Source organism: Mustela erminea, chromosome 4, assembly GCF_009829155.1.
Source record: "Mustela erminea isolate mMusErm1 chromosome 4, mMusErm1.Pri, whole genome shotgun sequence".
Lineage (NCBI taxonomy): Eukaryota > Metazoa > Chordata > Mammalia > Carnivora > Mustelidae > Mustela > Mustela erminea.
In genome coordinates this window covers 89380545-89405214 of record NC_045617.1, presented here as the reverse complement: position 1 = coordinate 89405214, position 24670 = coordinate 89380545, and the positions used below count along the sequence as shown (strand labels likewise).

The 24670-nt window shown below is 40.0% G+C and overlaps 2 protein-coding genes and 1 long non-coding RNA gene across 4 annotated transcripts in view; 1 reads left to right on the top strand and 2 right to left on the bottom strand.

The window, feature by feature from the left end:
- BICRAL (BRD4 interacting chromatin remodeling complex associated protein like) overlaps positions 1-24670 on the bottom strand; it is a 94141-nt gene that overhangs the window by 48367 nt on the left and 21104 nt on the right. The gene's annotated exons all lie outside the window — the stretch shown is intronic.
- LOC116588634 (ATP synthase subunit g, mitochondrial) lies at positions 2923-3370 on the bottom strand. The gene has a single exon (XM_032340004.1). It carries the CDS (start codon positions 3345-3347, stop codon positions 3036-3038), a length of 312 nt encoding a protein of 103 aa, XP_032195895.1. The 5' UTR covers positions 3348-3370; the 3' UTR covers positions 2923-3035.
- Positions 6779-23439, top strand: LOC116588637. The gene is made up of 4 exons (XR_004285028.1): positions 6779-7240; positions 22438-22496; positions 22576-22782; positions 23095-23439. It is a non-coding gene; the product is annotated as an uncharacterized LOC116588637 (long non-coding RNA).

Sequence of the window (24670 nt, the reverse complement as noted above, 5' to 3'; positions counted from 1 at the left end):
TAGAAATCAATTATATTGTTGATTTCTAGATTATCATCTAGAAATGATATCATCTAGATGATAATCTAGAAATCAACAATATAATACCTTTGTATTATACAAATACAGACTATATTACAGTGCTACCCTTAGAAGCAGGGATCTTGTCATACTTATTTGTATACTCCCAGCAAATAGCACATAAATAAGTATAAGAAACAGTGAATAAATATCCACGCTTTGAATATAGCACAGCTGCGTTTTATGCAAGGATTGCTTTCCCAAAGACCCTGCATAATTAAAAACTCACATAATTCTAGACTAACCCTGACAAAGAAATATACAATTTTTCTAGAGACAATCAACACTGAAATTTCATAATTTCATAATTCCTGATAGGACTTATAAATATATTCTAGAACATATACAAAATCTATTAAGATTTTTTTTAGATGTAATAATGAAAATGGGGGTTATATTTAAAAAAACACATTATCTTTTTTTCATACTGAAATAGGTATGAATGAACTACTATGATGTCTAGGATATAGTCAAAATAATATAAAGTTGGTTATTAAAAACATGGAATCCTGGTACACTAAAACTAATATAATACCACATGTTAACTCCACTAGAATTAATATTTTAAAAAATACATACAAAGAAAAATGCCTAAAAGGAAATATAGTACATCAAAAAACAAAACAAAAACCCAACCAACAAATCAAACATGGAATCCCATTCCCCCAACCCCCTCCAGAAGATTCATCAGGAATCTGGGGTTACTATGGGGTTTTCTCTGTGACCACCTGAGTTAGTCACTTTTTCCCTTGTATTATAACACCTACTCTCGCAAACTTCAAGCAAACTGGGGAACTTGTCCCCAACTGACAGTCAGGTGGGACCTGCAAACAATGGCGTCAGGTCAGCTCAGACACACAAATTGAGGCTCCTTACTCTTCAAACTCAGGGGATGGGTTCAGTGTTTTGGTAATTTGACTGAAGGAAAATGTCATAGATGAAATCTTATTTGGGAGCGTGTTACTCTAGACCACCTTCAGTATCACTCTTTCCGTTCCTTGCCATCAAATAATTTCTTCATTTCTTCCCTCCCATCTTGACCACATTTACTTAGTTACATTCGAAAGTCAGCTCTGCCAGCTTCACTGAGGAAACTCAGCACTCAGAAGAGCACCGGGCCCATAACGGGAGCTCAAGGAACGTTTAAAAAAATTTCTTTCTTACCCCCAGCTTCACTGAGATAAAAGTGTAAGTTTAAGGTATACAGTGTGATGATTTATGTGTATATTGTGAAATGATTACAATAAGGTTAGTTAACACCTCCATCACCTCACATAGTTACCAATTTTTTTAATGTGGAGAGAATATTCAAAATCTACTGTCTTAACAAATTTCAAGTATATAAATACACTATGGTCACCACGTTATGCATTATGTCCCCAGAACTTTGACCAACATCTCTCCATTTCCCAGCCCCCAGTCTCTGGCAACCACCAGTCAGTCGACTATGTTTCTGCAAATTTGACTCTTTTAGATTCTGCCTAGACGTGAGACCATACGGTATTCGTTGATCTTTGTCTGACTTTTCTCACTTGGTTTATACTTATGGCCTCAGTGTTCATCCATGCTGTCACAAATGGCAGGGTTTCTTTCTTATGGTTGAATAATATTCCATTGCATGTATGTGTGTGTGTGTGTGTGTGTGTGTAAAACAATTTTTTTTATCCACTGACAGACACTTAGATTGTTTCTATGTCTTGACTATTGTGAATGATGATGCAGTGAACAGGGGGGATGCAGGTATCTCTTTGCAACAGTGATTTCATTTCCTTCAGATATATAACTAGAAGTGGGACTGCTGAATCATATACTGGCTCTATTTATAATTTCTTGAGCATCCTCCATACTGTTTTCCATATTGGCTACACCAATTTACGTTTCCAGCAAAACGCACTAGGGTTCCCTTTTGTCCACATTCATGCCAACATCTATTTTTTTTTTTTTAAGATTTTATTTTTTAGTAATCTCTACGCCCAACATAGGGCTCGAAATCACAACCCCGAGATCAAGAGTCACATGCTCTACTGACTGAGCCAGCCAGGCGCCCCTTTTTTTTTTTGATAGCCACTCTAACAGGTACGAGGTGATAGCATGTTGGCCACAAGATGACAAAACCTCCAACAGGATCGGGCATACCAGGGAAAGTGCGCTCATTCCCTTTTCCCTGAAACCTGCTTCAGTTTTCCAAGAAAGGATGCTTATTTTGGACCCCAGGTTGTTCCTATGCAAAAACAATCTAAAGTGGTAAAGTGTAAAGTGTAAGCCTAGGATGCACAATGGGGCTAAGTCATTTCCCGCTATTCCCCTACACTCTATTCTAGCCAAACTGCCACTCTCCTGCCCCCAGGAGACAATCTTCTTACCGGAAATGCTCTTCTTCCTCTTCCATATCTATTCATATCCCATCCATTATTCAAAATTTAGCTTGAATCTACCTCTGTGAATCTTCTCTGACAACCCTGGGCTGTCTTTAGGAGTCTCTAGCAAGACTTCTAAAAGCAACGACAATGTCTTTAGACAACTGATCAGTCGTTGCTCTCTATGATTATCTTCATTATGCCTATCTTTTGCTCTCATCCAAAGCACAGCTCAAATTTAAGTAAAAAGAGTCTAGAGGGCTTTGAGAATACTGAAGAGCAACGTATTCAAATGTAAACATACGTAATCACCCATCCCAAAGCTCAGCAACTTTCACACTGCATGGTTTTTTTACATCAGTCAACTGGAAATACTGGTTCCTTAGGATAGGCTCCAGCTTCATTCTGAACCTCTACCCACCCCTTGGCTCTTGGCCATCTTGACCATTTGAGATCCTTCAAACTTACTACATCACTTCTGAAATTCTTTGGCTTTGCACCTATCTTTTTTTTTTTTTTTTGACACATTATCTTTTATTCAAGTACCAGTCTGATCACACATGGTCCAAGAACCCTCAAATAATAAGCCACATATAAACAGATGTTAAAGATTGGTCTTCAAACATTATAGCCAATGATGCCACGCTTGCCTATGATCTCGCCGACATAAAACCACATCCACACCTCGGTGGCCACCAAACCATTCAGCAGAGCTTCCTTAACTGTGAGCTGTTTGAAGCTACCAGTTTGAGCACTCTTGACTATTTTTTTCAAGCTCTGAATAGCTGTAGGGATCTCAGCAGGGGTTGGAGGAACCAGCTCAACTTTGGCATAGTGCCAAAATGTAGCCAATCGAGGCTTTGAGTAAGTCACAGCAGCGTTCACCAGCGCCGGGGCCTTTTCCGCCAGGTTACGGACAAACTGGGCCATGGTTCCAAGCTGGAAGGTCCGTCTGCACCTATCTTTTTGAGAAGACAAGAAGACCTTCCCACTCACCTCCCAAGTGGTGGGCGATGATGCCTGTTTATTTTTTAAGGCTTTGCGTAAAATTACACTGCCTCTATTTTTTTTAAATCCCCAAGCAAAATTAATTGTTCACTCATTTGTATCCCTAGAGCACATCTCACATGTAACTAGCACCTGACAGGTGTACGACAAAACTTTGTTTTCTGATCCACTCGTTAAATTGTAAGTTCCATGAAAGTTGGGGCAGTTTCTTTCCATCTTTTTATTATTAGAGTTTAGTGCAACGCCTGATGTAAATGTGCTTAGTAAATGTCTTTTACTCTACTGAAATACTTTACTAAGATTTTGATCGAACTTTTCTAGGTGTGATGTCAGTTTTTTATTATTTAGTTTCCCATGCAGCTAGGCTACACACGAGCACTTTTCCACATCATAATGCACAGGATTTGGGATGCAGGGCTGTGGGTCCATCGCCCAGGATCTGCGGGCTTATACTGGGCCCTTATGTATCTAGCCAGGCATTCCTGCTGTGTAGAAAAAGCTGTGAGAAGTCAACCAACTCCCCGTCTCTGCTCCAGATCAGATGACTCCATCCCTGAGGCATAAGAAGTGTCATTTTCTAAGATTCATAGGGCAAAAGATTGTGTATGCTCCATTATAATCTATTTGGTATTAAATAAACCTTCCTCAAACAAGGATTTATGTACTAAACATAAATGCAAAATAAAGCCTTGGAGTTCTCAAGTCTTTAGCACAGTAATTTATTATATTAATAATAGTTGCATTCATTAAAGATTTAGAAGTAAAAGTGTTAAGTCGAAGAATCTCTGGAACAGCCACATATGGCTTTTTGAGGCACCAACGCTGGACTTCACAGCAAAGAAAACCAACTGTATATTATAGGAAAAAAACCAGATGCCCTGCCAAAAAGTCTTGATAGTTTACTCTGCGTGTGTGTCTGTGTTTTTTTAAGATTTTATTTATTTATTTGACAGACAGAGATCACAAGTAGGTGGAGAGGCAGGCAGAGAGAAGGGGAAGCAGACTCCCTGCTGAGCAGAGAGCCCCATGCGGGGCTCGATCCCAGGACCCTGAGATCATGACCTGAGCCAAAGGCAGAGGCCCAACCCACTGAGCAACCCAGGTGCCCCAATTTACCATGTTTTAAGAGTGACTGACATTTTAATGACTATGGAAAACAATATATAGGAAATGATTGAGACATGATACAAAGATCTGCTGCTATCCTGACTGCTATTAAATATTAAGTGAAATGCAGTTGAAACTATCTTTATTATAAACCACAGTACGTCAGTAAAAGAATAATACATATTAAAAAGATGAGTCAGTTCTCTTTTGTTACACTACTGTTTCAGTTAAAGAATTCTTGTATTTTACTTCCAAATAAAAGGTGAGTTTCTGTTTTAACCAACTGCTATATTTATTACGTTCTTCCACTAAAAATGGTCATTTAGGGACTCAACTCCAATGACAAGCTAACTAGTAAGAGGAAGCAATGCCAATGTTGAAATTTATCACCCATAAAGATGAACATCTATCAACGAAAAAGCACATTAGCAAAACTTTCAGGAATAGGAATTAAAAACTAGAAGCACCAAAAGCAAGTCACACTTGCATCCTCTCATAAAAACAAAATACCTGAATAGTAAACAGAAACTGTGCTGATATTTTTTCCTGACTTCAGTTTTATTCAGAAAAAGAAGATATGTTTTATTAAATGAAATGAAAATGTATCTAAGTCATTTGAGTTCTTCCTTAGGGAACTGGGATTTCTTGCAGAGAACATTTTAAATGAAGTAAAAGCAAAAACCCTACCAATGTGACTTTTTTCTACTTTTGAAAACAATGGGTGGTATTATACAGCACAAGTCACAACAAAGAGTTAAAGGGACTGCTGTCTGCCTTCTCTATCCTGCAGTCAAGAATTCACTAAAATACAGGGTGATAACAATTAAGCTATTAAAATAAAAACTAATGAATCTTTCTCTATACTTCCTCAAATATAACAGGACACTATTGCTATCTGCCACTGTAGTTTGTAAGTATTATTGTCCCTATGTATGGAACTGTTTTTAAAAGATACTTTGGGGGCGGCAGGGTGGCTCAATGGGTTAAGTCTCTGCCTTTGGCTCGGGTCATGATGTCAGGGTCCTGGGATTTAGCCCATGCCCGGGCTCTCTGCTTGGTGGGGAGCCTACTTCCTTCTCCCCCTCTGCCTGCTTCTCTTCTCCCCCACCTTCCTTCTCCCCCCTCTGCCCCCTTCTCTGCCTACTTGTGATCTCTCTCTCTGTCAAATAAATAAAATCTTAAAAAAAAAAAAGAGGTATTTTTAAATGGCAATAGTTATAAGCAAAAAATATTTACTAGCAATCTGGTTAAACTTATTATGCAAACTCTCGACTTTCATCGCTCTCTCTCAATGAGTAACATTCAAAATATTTCGGTTTTATGGTATGTTCCAAGAAAAACAAGCACTATAAAAACAACTACCACTATTAACAAACAAAATTCCATTTTATGAAGTCAATGATGTTACTAAACAAGAGATGTCTAGGGTCCCCTCTTGTAAAAGTAGATTCACAAGGAAGATATGTGCACAAAAGCAATTAGTTAAGGAGAAGAGAATAAGAGAAACATTTTTTTTGTTTTAAAGATTTTATTTATTTATTTGACAGAGAGAGATCACAAGTAAGCAGAGAGGCAGGCAGAGAGAGAGAGGGCGTGGGGGAGCAGGTTCCCTGCTGAGCAGAGAACCCGATGCGGGGCTCGATCCCAGGACCCTGAGACCATGACCTGAGCTGAAGGCAGAGCCTTAACCCACTGAGCCACCCAGGTGCCCCCAGAGAAACATTTTTTAAGTAAAAATGATTTAAGGGGCACTTGGCTGGCTCAGTCGGTACAGCATGTGACTCTACCAAATCAGGATCCTGAGATTAAGCCCCATGTTGGGTATGGAGCCCAATTTTAAAAAATAATTTAAAAAACCCCAAATGAAGAAATATTAAAAAAAAAAAAAAAGAAAAGATGTAAGAGAGGCTCCTGGGTGGCTCAGTTTTTTAACCGACTGCCTTTGGCTCAGGTCATGATTCTGGAGTCCTGGAGAATTGGGTCTCGCACTGGGTTCCCTGGTTAGTAGGGAGTCTGCTTCTCCCTCTGCCTCTTCGCCCTCTCATGCTCTCTCTCATTCTCTCTCTCTCTCAAATAAATACAATCTTTTAGAAAAACAGTATAGGAAAGAATATGAATAAATACACCTATAGTATATTATTCCAAACAAGACTTGAGTTTCTACAAAAATTTTAAAGAAGCTGAATTAATCTCACCTTTCTATATTCCATTTAAGAGACATATAAACATCTATCTAGTGTAAAATCTTTTATAAACCCTAAGAAATGCCATGTGAAGAGAATTTATATTTATACTTACTTCTATCAAAAGACTGTAAGGAAGAGAGTTTCAGTTGGAGAAGATGAGAAAATTCTGGAGAAGGATGGTGGTAACGGTTGCACAATATTGTGAATGTACTTAATGGCACAGAACTGTGCTTAAAATGGCTAAAATGGAAACCTTTGTTATGAAAATAAATTTTAAATAAAATTAAAAATAAAGCATTTATGAATATTCTTACTGTCTCCCCCAAAGACCATAACTATCTGTAGATCCATGATCAAAAAACCTTTTTTTTTCCCCCCAGAAAAGCATTCTCCAAGCTGGCAAGTTTAGGACAGATGCTCGCTGAAGTGAGATGAAGGACCCATGGCTCATCAGTTAAAGTTAACCTCAGTAAGCAATGGGATCAGAGAAGCTGAGGCAGTTTACCTCACAACTACCGACAGGTACCAGATCTGGCTGTGGGAAGAAATCTCCCCAAGGAAGGAGGAGGGTTCTTGAAACTTTGTGTGCCTTTTGGCTCTCTGGTGAAGCCTACGGGTTCTTTGCAGAGTAATATTTCGAGGTGCCTAATATATGTAGGATTTTTAAAAATGCATTTATTAAAAAATACATATATAAAGATATTTAAAAACTGTGATATGGTTGTATAAGTGATTCTTTGTCAATGTGTTAGTATACAAGATTTAGTGGTGAGTCTAATAACTACTATCATTTAGAAGACAGTAATCTTTCCAGATGTTTGCAAATGTAAGGGGATTAAAAAGATATTTCTACTAGTAACAAATTCCCAGGCACTGTTAATACCACAGTTCGTGGCCTTCATTCACAGATTAAGGAAATGATAAATTTCAACTGGAGTCTAGAGAAAATAACAAGCAATTTTTTTCATATCCAAGTTCATGGTCCACCCTCCCTCAAATTCTATCCCCAGACCTGTTAAGGGTCAGTCCACAGAGCCCTTCCACACTACTAGGGCCCAGGACAGTTGTTTACCATGAGAAGTGAATAAACTCAATCCAATAACAGACAGTGGACTTCTAAACATCTGCATGTAATCCACAAGCTATCTTTATACTTGCTAAGCACAAAGTGGTCATTCCTAAACACTGTTTAATGTAATTTCTGCAATGCAAAGATGCTGAAGGCACTGCCTAATACACAGGGGGTACCAGCAAGCTGTCAATTTAATAGTGCAGAAAGGACACTCCTCAGTATCGCCAAAGTTACCAAAAAATTCCCTGAGTAAGAAAGGTCAAGTAAAGCTAATTTTTTGTACGCTCAGTGGAGAGCAGTAGAAATATATTTTACAACTTAAAAAGCCCAATACTGCAGTGGAAAAGCTCATAAAAATTCTCAACCTTGCACCAGAGTGAGACACAAAGGCAAATTTCATTGGATAAATATGTGACAATCTTCTGGAAAGCTTACTCAAAATTCACACCTTCATTCTCCCAAACATCCAAAGTGGAAGACAGGTACATAAATAAATCATGTACTTTTCTAGTTTTTATATGAGTGCTTGGAAATGAATGACATCTGAATTAAACTTTTTCTTTTTTTTAAAGGATTTTATTTATTTGACACAGACAGCAGGAGCACACAAGCAGGGCGAGCGGCAGAGGGAGAGGGAGAAGCAGGCTCCCCGCTGAACAGGGAATCCCATGCAGGGCTCCATCCCAGGACCCTGGGATCACAACCTGAGCGGAAGGCAGACGCTCAACCAACTGAGCCATTCAGGATCCCCTGAATTAATACTTTTTCTATATTCACTTCTGGGCTATTCAGCTATAGATTACTGAACCCCTAAATAAGGGAGTCAGGTAACTTATAGACAGCCTCCAGTGGTCTAAGAATAAAAGGCTAGATTGATTGATTGACTGATTGATATAATTTTTTAAAAAAGATTTTATTTATTTATTTGACAGACAGATCACAAGTAGGCAGAGAGGCAGGCAGAGAAAGAGGGGGAAGCAGGCTCCCTGCTGAGCAGAGAGCCCAATGCGTGGCTCGATCCCAGGACTCCGAGATCATGACCTGAGCCGAAGGCAGAGGCTTTAACCCACTGAGCCACCCAGGCGCCCTGGATATAGTTTTAAGGACAACTCACTTTGATTAATAATAATAATAATAATTTTTAATAATTGTCCTTAAATAATAAAATAATAATTATTCTTTTATCATTATTATTTACCGAAAACCACATCATTCTAAAGGCGGTGGTCACATGTGCCAGAACTGAATGATGTTAGGAGAAACTGTCTAATGATTTAGAACCCAGTTCCATCTTCTGAGACATCTGTGCCTACAATACAACCTTTTTCCTTAGGAAATAGATAGTTTGACACTATCTTATATCACTTCTGGGTCATTTAAAATAGGACAGACCGATCCGAACAGACATTTTTCTTTTTCCAAAGAAGACATACAGCTTACCAACAGACACATGAAAAGATCCTCAACATCACTGATCATCAGGCAAATGCAAATCATAATCACGACGAGATATCACTTTACACGAGCCAGAATGGCTATTTATAAAAAGAGACAAAAAATAACAAGTGTTGGCGAGGTGGGGAAAGGGGAACTCTCATGAGCTGTTTGTGGGAATTGAACTGGTACAACCACAGAAAACAGTACAGAGGTTACTCAAAAAAGTAAAAATAGAGGGGCTCCTGGGTGGCTCAATGGGATAAAGCCTCTGCCTTCCAATCAGGTCATGATCCCAGGGTTCTGGGATAGAGCCCTGCATTGGGCTTTCGCTCAGCAGGGAGCCTGCTTCCCCCTCCCCTACCGCCTGTCTCTCTGTCTACTTGTGATCTCTGTCTGTTAAATAAGTAAGTAAGTAAATAAATAACGTTAAAAAAGAAAAAGTAAAAACAGAAATACCATACAACCCAGTAATTCCACTACTGGGTATTTACCCAAAGAAAACGAAAACACACCTATGTTTACTGCAGCATTATTTGCAATAACCAAGATATGGAAGCAACCTAAATGCTCACTGCTAGATGAATGATGATGGGATACATGCACACACGCACACACACACACACACACGCACACACACATAACAGAGTATTACTGAGATCTTGCCATTTATGATAACATGAATGAGCCTAGAAGGTAGTAGGCTAAGTGAAGTCCAGACAAAGAAAAGGACCATATGATTTCATTTACATATGGAATCTAAAAAAGCAAACGAAAAAACAAAAACCCAGCAACTGGCCCATACATACAGAGAACAAACTGGTGGGTGCCAGAGGGATGTGAGTCCAGGGGATGATGGGATAAGGAAAGTAGAAGATAACAGGCTTCTGGATTATGGAGTAAGTCACGGAAGTAAAAGGGGCAACATCAGGAATATAGTCAGTGGTACTGCAATATTGTTGGCTAGTGATGAATGGCAGTTACACTTGAGATGAACATGAAGAGAGTTGTTGAATCACTGTGTTGTACACTTGAACTAATGCTACACTGTCCCTTATACTTCAATAAAAAGGATAGGACAGAACCGTAGTTCTGTTTTCACCATTTTTCAGTGTCATTCTTTTGGACAAATTAGAATAACTTTTTCTTGCTTTATTACGTCTTCACAGTTTTGCCTAAAAAACACCCTATTTCCCTCTCTAAATATTTAAGATCTTAGATTTTGCCTTACTGAGTAAAGGGATTTCTCTATGAAGGTTTGTCATTATTTAGCTTTTTCTTAAACTTATAATGATAGCTTGCAACTTCTGTTAATGATTCTCTTAACATCCCAATAATTTTTCTTCAAGAAAGTACATTAATATAGCATGACATATTAAGCAGTACCATTATAATTTACCATACTAATGATAATGAGGACTGGAGTCAATGATTATTTATTAGGTAAGCCTTGTCCTGGAGGGCTAAGCAAATATAATAATGTCCCAGCTCTCAAGTATTTGATAATCTTATTAAAAAGGTAAGACCTGCATCTGAGATAACTTTCCATACTACAGAAAGCATTAACAGTATACATGAAAATAAACATATTACTAGTATGGAGGTTTATAGTAATACTAAGCCCCTTTTACTAATAATTGACATACCATGGCACATGAGGTAATAAAAATTTTAATAGCAAGGGCGCCTGAGTGGCTCAGTCAGTTAAACGTCTACCTTTGGCTTAGGTCATGATCCCAGAGTCCTAGGATCGAGTCCCATGTCGGGCTCCATACTAAGTGGGGAATCTGCTTTCCCCTCTGCTCCTCCCCGACGTGTGCTCTCTTTTCCTCACTCGCTTTCTCAAATAAAATCTTTAAAAAAATTGTAATAGCTAACATTTACTAAGTACCTTCCCTCTGCCAGGCACTTCAGTTCTAACCCTTCCAACACAATCCTGACAGGTATGCACTATTACCTTAATTTTTATAGAGATGTAAGATGCTTGTCCAACACTGCAGGGTTTGTAAGTAGCAAGACAGAAGTTTGAACTCAAATCTCTAATTCCCAAGCTTGTGCTGCTTCTCATTGCTGTGGGTGGAAATACCATGATTTTTGGAAGGTTTGATTTCTAGAAAAGTTTTCCATCCCAAAAGACAGCAATTGAGAATCTTAAAACATTTTCTCCCACAGCAAAAACCTCAGTATTCCATCAGTTAAAATTTTACAATTTTAAATCAACTAGTTATATGGTATTTTCACTGAGAAAAATGAAGCATATTATATTAAATTGATCACTATAAAAGTGTATACATGAGTAGCAAGAACTGTATTGCAACTGGCCTGTAGAAAGGAGCTTTTGGGAACATGGGCTGAGAGTAGCATTTTACAGTCTTTTCCTTGTAGGACTGCAGGTAAAGAAGTTCTTTCAACAAAAAAGGATGGCAGGGTTCCATAATGAAATGAGTTTGGGAAATGCTACATATTATATATATTTCTTGATAATTCATAATGCATATTAGACCTCTTGCTTGTTAAAACCCAGTGTTTCACTTGTTGACTTTGCCAGAGCCCTCCTCTTTCCCCCAACTCCACCCTCAACACTTCTTAACTCCCGGAAGGTCTAGAGTAGCTCAGCTGTCCAAAAGAAATGAGTGAGAGCCACATATCGGATTTAAAATTTCCTAGTAGTGTAATTAATTTTAATATATTTTATTTAGTACAGAATACCCAGCAATATTTTGGACTAAATGAAAAAGATTAATAAAGGGGCACTGAGGCTCAGTCAGTTAAGTGTCTGCCTTCAGCTCAGGTCATGATTCCAGGGTCCTGGGATAGAACTTTGCACTGGGCTCTCTACTCGGCAGGAAGCCAGTTTCTCCCTCTCCCACTCCCCCTGCTTGTGTTCCCTCTCTCACTTTGTCTCTCTCTGTCAAATAAATAACTAAAATATTTTTTAAAAATTGAAAAAGAAAAATATTAATATAAACATACTTTAATATTTATTTAATCATTCCAACTTGTAATTAGTATAAAACTAATGAGGTAGTTTACATCTTTTTTTTTTTTTCCATACAAAGTCTTTAAAACTCTAGGGTGCCTGGGTGGCTCAGTGGGTTAAGCCGCTGCCTTCGGCTCGGGTCATGATCTCAGGGTCCTGGGATCGAGTCCCACATCGGGCTCTCTGCTCAGCAGGGGCCTGCTTCCCTCCCTCTCTCTCTGCCTGCCTCTCTGCCTATTTGTGATCTCTCTCTGTCAAATAAATAAATAAAAAATCTTTAAAAAACAAAAAACAAAAAACAAAAAAACTCCGGTGCGGACTTTACACTAGAGCTTATCACAACTGGTGCTAGTCACATTTCAAGTGCCACTGGTCATATATGGCTAGTGGGCGCCATATTGGACAGTCCATGTCTAGAGATGTTTACAGAATCTAGTGTAGGTACAACCTTGGCTTGGGGGTCATTTTCCCCTTGTAAGCTCTTACAGATAGCCACAAAGTGGAAATCCTTAAGAATTAAGAACTGCTGAAGTAGGGGTACCTGGGTGGCTCAGTGGGTTAAGCCTCTGCCTTTGGCTCAGGTCATGATCTCGGGGGCCTGGGATCGAGCCCTGCACCAGGCTCTCTGCTCAGCAGGGAGCCTGTTTCTCCCTCTCTCTCTGCCTGCATCTCTGCCTACCTGTGATCTCTCTCTTTCTCTGTCAAATAAATAAATAAAATATATATTAAAAAAAAAAAAAAAGGAACAGCTGAAGTTGTATGCGTAATATTTACCCCAATTATTTACATAGGGTTTCTCAGAGGTTTTGTCATTTTTTTGTGTTTTTGTTTGTTTTTTTGTTTTTTACAGGCGGGAACGGTGGGAAGGGAGTTGCCTTAACCTTATTTTCACCGGCCTGCCATACGTACATGGGCAGATTTAGTTTGAAATAAGAAAAGAGTTAATCATTAAAAGATAACCCCAGTCTAGCCATTGGACTGAAATAATCCTAATCTAAGAAACAAAGTTAATGTTACACGCCTGTCACACTGTAATATATATTTGTAAAAACAAGTTATTTCTGGCTCAGTGGGTAGAGCATGTGACTCTTGATCTTGGGGTCGTGAATTCAAGCCCCATGTAAAGCTTACTAAAAAATAAAGTAAAATAAAAATGAGTGATTTCTTTCTGTTTGTGTAAAATGACCATAATTATTCCCTGGGGTAAAAATCCAAAAATTAAATTATTTGAAAATAAAAACAAGCAAACAATTTGTTAGAAGGAAACTAAAGCTGATGCTGAGAGCTGGAGTGTTCTCACAGAAGCTTCACATCTGACTCACATCTCCATTTTTATAAACCAGGAAGGAAGACTTGTTCTTATCCAGTGGTTCTCAACCACCTGGGGGCTTGTTAAAAATGCACATTCTCAGGCCCATCCCAGTCCTACTGGATCTGGAACTCAACGGGTGTTAACCAAGCCATCTGCATAATTCTGATATGAACTCAAGTTTGAGAACCTCTAGACCAACACAGAACTAGTACTTAACCATGTTTAACTCCGAAAGCTGTGTATCTGTGTATTTTTTTTTAGAAGTTTTTTTTTTTTTTTTCTGATGGAGGGTGTACACATACCATAAAATCTATCATCTTAAGTATTTTTTTAAGATTTTACTTATTTGGGTTAAGCCTCTGCCTTTGGCTCAGGTCATGTTCTCAGGGTCCTGGGATTGAGACCCGCCTCGGGCTCTCTGCTCGGTGAGGAGCCTGCTCCCCGCTCCCCCTCTGCCTGCGTCTCTGCCTACGTGTGATCTCTCTCTCTGTCAAATAAAAAAAGAAAATCTTTTTATTTAAGATTGTATTTATTTGAGAGAGAGATGGAGCAAGCCTGATGAGGGAGGCGGGGCAGAGGGAGAGGGAGAAGCAGGCTCCCCCCTGAGCAAGGAACCCGATGTGGGACTTGATGACCTGAGCCGAAGGCAGATGTTTAACTGACTGAGCCACCCAGCCACCCCCATCTTAATTATTTTTAAGTGTACAGTTCAGTGGTATTAAGTACATTTACATCATTGTGCAACTCTCCCATCGGCCGTCTTCTGAAGTCTTCATCTGGAAAACCTGTACACATTCAACATTAATTCCACTCTCCCCCCAGCCCCTGGCAACCACCACTGTACTTTCTGTCCCTATGAATCTGACTCCTCTAGGTACCTCATATAAATGGAATCTAGAAACAGAATCTAGTTTCACTCAACCCCTACAACCACAGAAAGTTTGGAAAGTACAGAAGTGTATAAAGAGGAAAATGAAAATTACTTATGATTCCACTGCCCAGAGGTGTCTGCTATGGACTGAACTGTATCCCTTCCAAAACTCATGTTCGAAACCCTAACCCCCAGTATGACTGGATTTGAAGACAAGGGGTGTGTATGTGTGTGTGTGTGTGTATTTTTTTAAGAGAAGGAGGGAAAGGAGGTCACAGTGGAGGGGCAGAGGGAGAAAGAGAGAATTTATTTTTAAGATTTTATTTAATCATTTGAGAGCAGAGTGACAGACAGCAGGAGCAGGGGGAGGGGCAGAGGGAGATGCAGACTTCCCGCTGAGGAGGGAGCCAGATGTGGGACCCTGGATTCCAGGACCCTGGAATCATGACCTGAGCTGAAGGCAGATGCTTAACTGACTGAACCACCCAGGTGTCCCAAGAGTGAGAATCTTTTTTTTTTTTTTTAAATATTTTATTTATTTATTTGACAGAGAGCACAAGTAGGCAGAGAGGCAGGCAGAGAGAGAGGAGGAAGCAGGCGCCCTGCTGAGCAGAGAGCCTGATGCGGGGCTCGATCCCAGGATGCTGGGATCATGACCTGAGCTGAAGGCAGAGGCTTTAACCCACTGAGCCACCCAGGTGCCCCCCAAGAGTGAGAATCTTAAGCAGACTCCCTGCACAGTGTAGAACCCGACTTGGGGCTTGATCCCAGGACCCCGAGATCATTACCTGAGTCAAAATCAAGAATCGGATGCTTAACTGACAGAGCAACCCAGGCGCCCCAAGGCTGGTGCCTTTATAAGAGGAAGGGACATCAGAGCTTAGGTGAAGACACACGGAGAAAAAGCGGTCTGCAAATGAGGAAGAGGGCCCTGCAGGGATGCGGACGTTGGACTACCCACCCTTGAGAACTGTGAGAAAATAAACTTTGGTTGTTTAGGCCACCCATAAGCCTTTGGTATTTTGTTATGGCATCCTGAGCTGATACCATAGAACATGATCTTTCAGTCTTCTTCGTTAGTACATTTTTACATTTAAGGCACATTTTTATATGTAAATGAAATCAAAACCCATATGCTTTTTTTTTTTTTTTTTAACTTTACCAGCATTTTCTAAATCTGTGTTCTGCAGAACAGTGTTCAGCAGGACCTTAATTTTGGGCAACTGGGTTTTAAAATGACATTACGTTTCTGCTGCTACATTTCTCAGAAGCTTTTCTGTACTAAACTGGGAATATCAAGATGGCAATCTGTTAGATTTGATCTGTAAATGTTTGGGGGGAAATTCTGCATTACATCTCCTGCTGTTTTGATATACTACTGGATAACTAATAGGAATTTCAAGGGGCAATGCCCAGTCTTAGACAGAAATACTGGTTGACAGGAATAATTCACTTTAGAAAAGAGTCCACTTCAGTTCCTAAAGGAACCATTCATTCACTGGTAGCAGACATGTCTAATGAAATACTGTTTTAATGTTACTTTTCATAGCAATAATAATTTTAAATAGCAGTGATAGCTGAGACCCACATGGGTCAGGCACTATGTAAACCTTTATATGCATGATCTCATTTGATGCTTACAAACTTCCTTGGAATGGGAAGTTCTCAATCCAGAGGGAGAAACTGGGCACATTCCTTCAGGGAGGTTATATAATTTACTCAAAGACAGCACAGAAAGGAAAAGAGCGAGGGGTGGAACCCGAATCTGTCTGGTTCCGAAGCTATTATTAACTACAATGCTTCTTTCTTTTTAAGTCGCACCAATGCCTTGTTTGAAAACTCTTATTTTTTTAACATGTAAGGGAAAAATTCATATACTTGGACTTGGCATTTAGTGCATTTCACAAACTGATTCCAAAGTCCCTTCCCAGCCTTCCTTTTCCCCCCCTTTCCTTCCTCTTTTACAAACTTCTCACTCCATCAAAGAACCTTCCTCACTGCCTTACCCCTTTCTTACTCTCCTCACCTAATTTAGTTCCTTCCCACCTAACTTCCTCTACGTATGCCATCTTCTTGTGGTCAAAAAATTCCTCCAGGCTTCAGCTCAAATTCCACTTTCTATATGTAACCCTTGACTGCTCATTCTCTTCTGCTCCACATCCATCAAGAAAGCCCCTTGGCAGCACTTCCAAAATAGATCAGAATCTAACCACGTACCACCCTCCACTGCCATAGCCCTGATCCAAGTCATCATCATATCCCATGTGGTCTGCTTTCATTCTTTTACCCCATACAATCTATTCTCATCCCAACCTCCTGAGTAATACCTTTAAAACATAAGCCAAGGGGCCCCTGAGTAGCATAGTCCATTAAGTGTCCGACTCTTGGTTTTGGCTCAGGTCATAATCTCAGGGACATGGAATCAGGCTCCATGCTCAGTGTGGAGTCTATTAAGGTTTCTCTCTCTCCCTCCCCTTATGCCCCAACCCGTGCTGGTTCACGATCTCTCTGTAAAATAAATGAATCTTAAAAAATAAAATAAAATAAAACATAAGCCCACAGCCTCCAATGAATCCCCGCTTTCTTCACTGTAAAAAACAAAGTCCTTTCCTACACTCAACTGTGGATACCCGCAACGCCCTACACAACTACTCTCTTGGCCCCCCAACTCCTCTGCCCCCCCGCTCTGATTCTATCCCTTGCTGACTTGTCATGCCCTGAACTTACTTGGGATGCTCATGTCTCAGGTCCTTTGCACTGGCTGCTCTCTGCCTGGAATGCGGTTCCTTTGGATATCCCCAGGCTTGTCCCTTAATTCAAGTCTCTGCTCAGATAGCGGATCCATGACCATGACCACCTTCCCATTCCCCAGCACTCTACATTTTCCTTATCTTGACTTATTTTCTTTCCTGTAACTTACTACAGTGTTTACCTGGGTTTACTGTCTGTCTTCTTATGAGAGAAGGGCCTTGGTCTTTTGTTCATTGAGGGATCTGGGAGCCCAGAATGGCACCTGGCCCAGGTTAGCCCAATCATCGCTGAATGCAGGAGCACAATGCTCTCCCACACTTTGAAGGCTCTCCTTTGCTCTCATTCGTACCACTCACTTGGCACTTCCCATATACCATTGTGTCTTTTTCTGTGCGCACCTACTATTCACCTAGCTAGATTATGTGTTCCTGTAACCTCTAAGTGCCCTGTACAAAATCAGCATTTAACAAATATTTGATGATGACATCAGTGCAGTGCCTTTTTCTTTCAGAGCAGATAGAGTAATATTTCCTCAAAAGATTCATTTTGGACATTCCATTTAGAAAAGAAGCATTCTAGAAAGCAGTATAAGAAAAATTTAGAATATATACTTTAAAAAATTTATTTATTTATTTATTTATTATGCCAGAGAGACAGACAGCACAAGCAGGGGGAACAGCAGGCAGAGGGAGAAGCAGGCTTTCTACTGAGCAAGGAGCAAGATGTGGGAGTCGATCCCAGGACCCTGGGATCATGACCTTAGCTGAAGGCAGATGCTTAACCGACTGAGCCACCCAGGCATCCCTAGAATATATACTTCTAAATTAATCTTAAAAGGATGTATTTTATTCGCACATGCGTGCGCGCGTGCGCACACACACACACACACACACATCCATTTCATGCTCTGAAAGGAAAATATGTGCTTTGTGACTTTTACAGCATCTTATAACCTGAAGACATTCTTGAGAGTCAAGCTTAAGTAATGTTTTCACAGGCAATATGAAACACAGAACATACTTTAAATGAGAATTATGAGTTGGGAAATTATGTAACATGTGACAAAAATAAAAAGTTAATGTCAAATAGGTTTTATGTCATTTTCTGATCTAATGACAGCAGAAACTCTGGCTGGGAGAATTTCACTGTATTGAAGAAAATTGTTCTATAAAATAATTTATCTAAATTTATATTATACAGTTATTTAGAGAACAGAAGTATTCACCTACACAAACACTTGAGCCTACTCTACATTGTGCCTGTTGTGCTGCATACACAACATGTGTGTTTCTGAAAACCCCTGGAGACAACTTTGTAACATTAGCTGCAGATCTTTTCCTTAACTTGACTGCAGGGCCTGCACAATTCCCTCTGTGAGGGGGTGGGGAGCTCTGTAAACAGACTACTGCAGGACATATGGTAATTTCTTAATTGACTGTATGACTAATTTAACTCTAAAACTTGAACATGGCTTTGCAAATGAAAAAAGCATATATAGCAATATATTTGTACTTGGAAAATACCATCAAAAAGATAAGCAGATTTTCTTTGGGATGCATTAGGTGTTTCACGTGGCATAATGTCAACTTCACATACCTAGGTATGTGAAGGTCCTCCCCAACACCCCCCCCCTTTTTTTTTCAAACGGCAGGGTTACCCAAATTTTATTTCTCTTTGTATTACTCTCTCTGGACATTTACTTTCAGATTGTTTTATCTACATGATATATGCTATAACAGAAAAATAGTAAGGATATCACATGCTGTATAAAGTCAGATAAGTAAAACGGTTTTAAAATTTGAAAATAAAAATCTTGAGGTCTATGGATAGAAGCAGCTCCAAACATATCCAGTTGTAAATACTCATCTTTTAAGTGTGATCACACCTAGAGAAAAGGATTTGGGCTCTCATGGATCTCTCCAATCCTGAGATTCTCACAGATCTAGAGAATCAGAATACAAATAGGAAGAATAAAGTGACCTATTTCTAAATATATTTCTTTGCACTTCTAGGAAATGCCAGAGTTAAAACCAATCTAAATATAGCAGCATTCATTTTTATTTTAAATCCTAGAAGAAGTACTTCCAAATCAACACCACACAAAAATAACTTTTACTCTCAGTAATCAGGAGAAAAAAAAATCTGATTTTTTTGTGTGTGGGTAACAGTCTCTACATGGAAATTTTAAGGCATTTCTCCACTATAAAAAAAAAAATATATATATATATATATCTAGTATTCTACTTCTTTGGTTAGTTCCAGTTTAAAAAAAAATTTTTTTGCTCTAGAAAACTTTCTTCGATGTGAATTCTAACTTTGTATGTAACAAATGTGTTTGTCAAACACAGATTTTAATCTCTCAAAATGGCATCCAGGTTTCTTCAGTTCTATTGTTTATCGAGAAATGAAATTTTTTAAAAGATTTTATTTATTTATTTGACAGATAGAGCTCACAAGTAGGCAGAGAGGCAGGCAGAGAGTGAGGGGGAAGCAGGCTCCCTGCCAAGCAGAGAGCCCCATGCGGGGCTCAATCCCAGGACCCTGGGATCATGACCTGGGCTGAAGGCAGAGGCTTAACCCACTGAGCCACACAGGCACCCCAGAGAAATGAATTTTTTAAAAAAGATTCCTTTTTTTTTTCTTTTTAAAGATTTTATTTATTTATTTGACAGAGATCACAAGTAGTCGGAGAGGCAGGCAGGGGTGGGGGGGAAGCAGGCTCCTGCTGAGCAGAAAGCCCAATACAGGGCTCGATCCCAGAATCCGGAGATCATGACCTGAGCTGAAGGCAAAGGCTTTAACCCACTGAGCCACCCAGGTGCCCTTTAAAAGATTTTCTGAAGTGAATTCTATACCCAGTGTGGGGCTTGAACTCACAACCCTGAGATCAAGTCACATGCTCTACTGACTGAGCCAGTCAGGCACAATGAAAAATGATTTTTGGGGAAAAAAAAATATATATATACTACCCTAATTTATTTTATATTTATAAAACTACCAGTTTTACTGTACTGAAGCTAGACTTATTCAATAACTATGACTTCTTTTTAAAATTCACGGGAAATGCTTAGGGCTTTAAAACTTATTGCTAAAAATACACTGATGGGAGTGGCCCTAACAGTAAAAAATTTCCTAGGAGCACCAAACAATTCTAAACAAAAATTTAACCAGAAAAAAGATAAGCTGATTTATCTTTTTTTTTTTTTTTTTTAAGATTTTTATTTATTTGACAGACAGAGATCACAGGTAGGCAGAGAGGCAGGCAGAGAGATGAAGGGAAGCAGGCTCCCTGCTAAGCAGAGAGCCTGATTCGGGGCTCGATCCCAGGACTCTGGGATCATGACCTGAGCCGAAGGCAGAGGGTTTAACCCACTGAGCCACCCAGGCGCCCCCCAAGCTGATTTATCTTTTAAAAACAGGAGTCATATCTGAAATATATTGCGAGCAACTTTTTTTTTTTTTTTTTAAGATTTTATTTATTTAGGGGCGCCGGGGTGGCTCAGTGGGTTAAGCCTCTGCCTTCAGCTCAGGTCATGATCTCAAGGTCCTGGAATCGAGCCCCGCATCAGTCTCTCTGCTCAGTAGGGAGCCTGCTTCCCCCAGTCTCTGCCTGCCTCCCTGCCTATTTGTGGTCTCTCTGTCAAATTTAAAAAAACAAAACAAAACAAAGATTTTATTTATTTGAGAGAGAGAGAGAGTGCACAAGCAGTGGGAGCAGCAGGCAAAGGGAGAGGGAGAAGCAGGCCCCCTGTGGAGCAGGGAGCCCAATGAAGCGGAACCGGATTCCAGGACCCTGGGATCTTAACCTGAGCCAAAGTCAGATGCTTAACCAACTGAGCCACCTAGGCGCCCCTGCAAGAAACTTGAAGGATGGTTGACTCTGATACATAAAATAGCAGTCTTCTTACTCCTTAGTTATAGTCAAAATATTTACAGTCCACATGACAAATTTTGAAATTCTCTCTGATATTACACTTACCACAAGATTTTGAAATTCTTCATCTCCCCAACCAAGGCTTCCCACTAATATGTAGTGCTACTATGTTGGTTCTCATTGGGCAAGGAGGAAAATTCTAGTCAGTGCTTGCAGCCTTGCATGAAGAGCTCACACACTACTGCAAACTGCTGGGTGAGTGGCGTGAGGCTCAAAAGCTACAGGTCAGCCCTGATGAACTCAAATCTACAGTGAGAATGTTACATGATCTTTTCACTCCTGCGGCCTCTCAGGGCTAAGCTTTCCTGCACAGTCAAAAAGAAAAAAAAAAATTACTTTTGACATGTGATCTTACTGGCCCCACTTAGTAAATGTGCCTTACACTCAATCTACAGTATGGACTCTTTAAAAGAACATTTCCTTAAAGTGAATCACACTTTGAGCATTTTAAATACTTTCTCCCCCAAATCTGTACTTCTAATTACTGTGCTTACATCGACATTCCAAGCAAGGGAACAACTTGAGCTGCACTGTATCATCTTTAATTAAGGTCCTAAGTGTTCTCTTTTCTGATTAGGATTTTTTTTAAGTGAAAGATATGATTCATAATCTCTGATTGCTACCAAATATAGAGCTAAAATGGTCCCCATGTTTGACTCACCACACTATGCAAATAAAAACTGAATAATCTGCAGAAGGAGCAGAATGACTGCTTTGACCTAGAATTTAACTATTACCATAAGTTTTTTTGTTTTTTTTTATTATAATTTTATTTATCGATAAAAACACTCCTTTTCCCTATTCTTCCTACTAACCTAACAGTCATCCAATTTTAAGATATTAAAATGTTTAGCAGGGGGGCACCTGGGTGGCTCAGTGGGTTAATCCTCTGCCTTCGGCTCAGGTCATGAACCCCACATCGGGCTCTCTGCTCAGCAGGGAGCCTGCTTCCTCCTCTGTCTGCCTGCCTCTCTGCCTGCTTGTGATCTCTCTCTCTCTCTCAAATAAATAAATAAAATCTTTTAAAAAAAGTGTTTAGCAGGCAGCCATCTGTAGATTAAATTTATACACAGGCTTGATATCAATGGCAAAATGTATGCTGCACGGATCTACGGTTTGTATTCAAATCCTAGCTCTGACCCTTAGTAAAGCAACCTTGGGTAAGTTATTTATCCTTTGTAAACCTCAGTTTTATATCTATAAAATACTTTTAAAATAACTCTCAAACCCCACCTCCAGAGTTACTGTAAGAATTTAATGATATTAAACACCTATTAGGGCCTGAAATAATGTTAAGGTCTAACAAATATTATTTCTCTTTCCCTCCATTTTCTTCCTTATGAAAATGTTTCAATTATGGATCAGGACATAAAACATAATTTCTGATGATGCAAGGAAGCATCTTGGATTTTGGCTGAACTGAGGTAAGTCTTTTCTAAAAAGATAGCACTTTTTCATGCCTCTCATTCCCTCACATTCTCACATTCAGGGTTTTTATTTCAGGTAATATAGGTGATTAATGTGTTTGCAAGGCAGCCAAAGAACCCACAAAACCAGAAAATGTTCAACTTTACAACTTTATTAAGAAGAAATTTATCATTAAGTCACAACGAGATAAAGTCGATGAGCATTAAGGGGAAGGGGAAACTGGATTTAAGATCTGGTACAGTGAGGCCCCAGGATCTCTTCCTGAGTGCAAGCACAAAGGAGGTAAGGAAAAGAAAAAAAAGAGATCAAAGCCCCCACCTGTTTCTCCCCCAGACCTCTTCCATTTTCCCATACAACATGTGGACCCACCCTTGAGCTCTCCTGAACTGCACTACAGAGGGGCAAGCCATCCCCAGCAGAGCCACAGCCTGGGCAGTCCCAGGAGGTACCACATACGATTCCATTGTAGGGCCTTCCTTTGAAGTCCACATCCCGTTCCTTTTCTGTCGGCACTCCCACTTTCCCACACTGATTTAACAAACCCTCCCTCTATGCCATCCTCCTCACTTACCGTATTTTCCATTTCTACTCTAGAGCATTATGGACCACGGAATCTTGCCCTGCAGATGGATCTGGTATGTTACTTAATTCGATGCTGCCTCCTAACAGCCAAGTACCATTTCTTTGGTCCATTTCCCCCCACATCTGATACATTCCACAAATTTCCTCCTCTCTCCTTAAACTCAAAGCCTTTTGCCTCTGCCCCTGACAAATGACCTTGTTCTCTTCTCAATGGAGACCACAGACATCTATACCCTGTTCTCCTCTTCTCTAATTTCACTTTACTGTTACTCTGTAGGCGAGCTGGGAACAGGGGACCTTATGAAAAGGTCAATGACATCACTCAGAGAAAAGAATGCAGACAGGGAGGTTGAGGGGAGTGCTACACACTTTCACTTGGTATTGTTTGAATCTTTAAAAAATGATTTTCCATGGGGCACCTGGGTGGCTCACTCGGTTAAGTGTCTGACTCTTGGTTCTGGCTCAGGTTTATGATCTCAGGGTCATGAGATCCAGCCCCAAGTCAGGTTCTGGCTCTGAACTCATCTGCTTGAGATTCTTTCCCCCTTCCTTGCCCTTGTTGCATAGGTGTACGCTCTCGCTCTCTCTCAAAACAAATAAAAATCTTTAAAAAATCATTTCCCTAATACTTATTTTCTCCCTCCTTGCCTGTGATCTTTTTTTTTTTTTTTTTTTTTAAATCACCCATAGAGATCAGAATGTATAAGGCACTGTAGATCTCAACCTATCTGGAAAAACTTTCCCTTTGGTTATTCTACCTGGGTTGTCAAACCCAGTCGACAACTAGTCAGCAAATGTTAATTGAGTGCTTGGTTTGTTTTAAATGCTATGCTGAAGGGCCAGAACAAGTCACTGAAAAGGGAAAGAAAAAATATAAGGTTTCGTGGTCCCACTCCAGAATCTCTAGGTGACTGTTCTGCATACACAAGATTGGGACCATGATAAGTGGCGATGCTCTCCCTAGCCCCAGGAATTTGAGATTCAATTTTTAAAGCTACTTTCTTCTACAGAAAATACATTATTCTGCAAAGAGTAAGGCAGTGTGCGAATAACATCTCTACCTGCCACAAAATGTTTCGATGCTAACTCATTTTTATTGTGGTAAAATACACATGGTTCCCACTTTTACGTGTATGGCTCGGGGGCCTTCTGTCCATTCACCCTGCGGAGCGGCTGCAGCCACTACCTGACTCCAGGATTTCTCAGCAGTTCACCTTGACATTCTGTACCCATTAACTCATTTTTTTATTAACCAAGACTGATCTTCATGGTTTACCCTCATGGCCCCCACCCCCATTCTCTTGATTTCCTACCCAGTGAACACTCCAAGGTTCCTCATTTTAATTGCCCCCCGCAACCACCTTCAGGTCCCTATCTTCTCTCTTCTGTCACACCAGGGTTGAGGGGGTAGGGGGATTCCAATTCTGGTCAAACCAATCCCCTGCCTGCTCTTGCCTTCCCTTGTAACAGGTGGACGTCACTGGTGTAAACCACTCAACTACCTGGATGGACTGGTTTCAAATTCAGACTCGAGAGCCTGGACTCACAGCCAGACAGTCCTGTGAGCAGCAGTCCTACCTTGTTTCCC

Coding starts and splice junctions, on each gene's coding strand:
- LOC116588634 (XM_032340004.1), bottom strand. CDS start 3,347: ATGGCCCAGTTTGTCCGTAACCTGGCGGAAAAGGCCCCGGCGCTGGTG.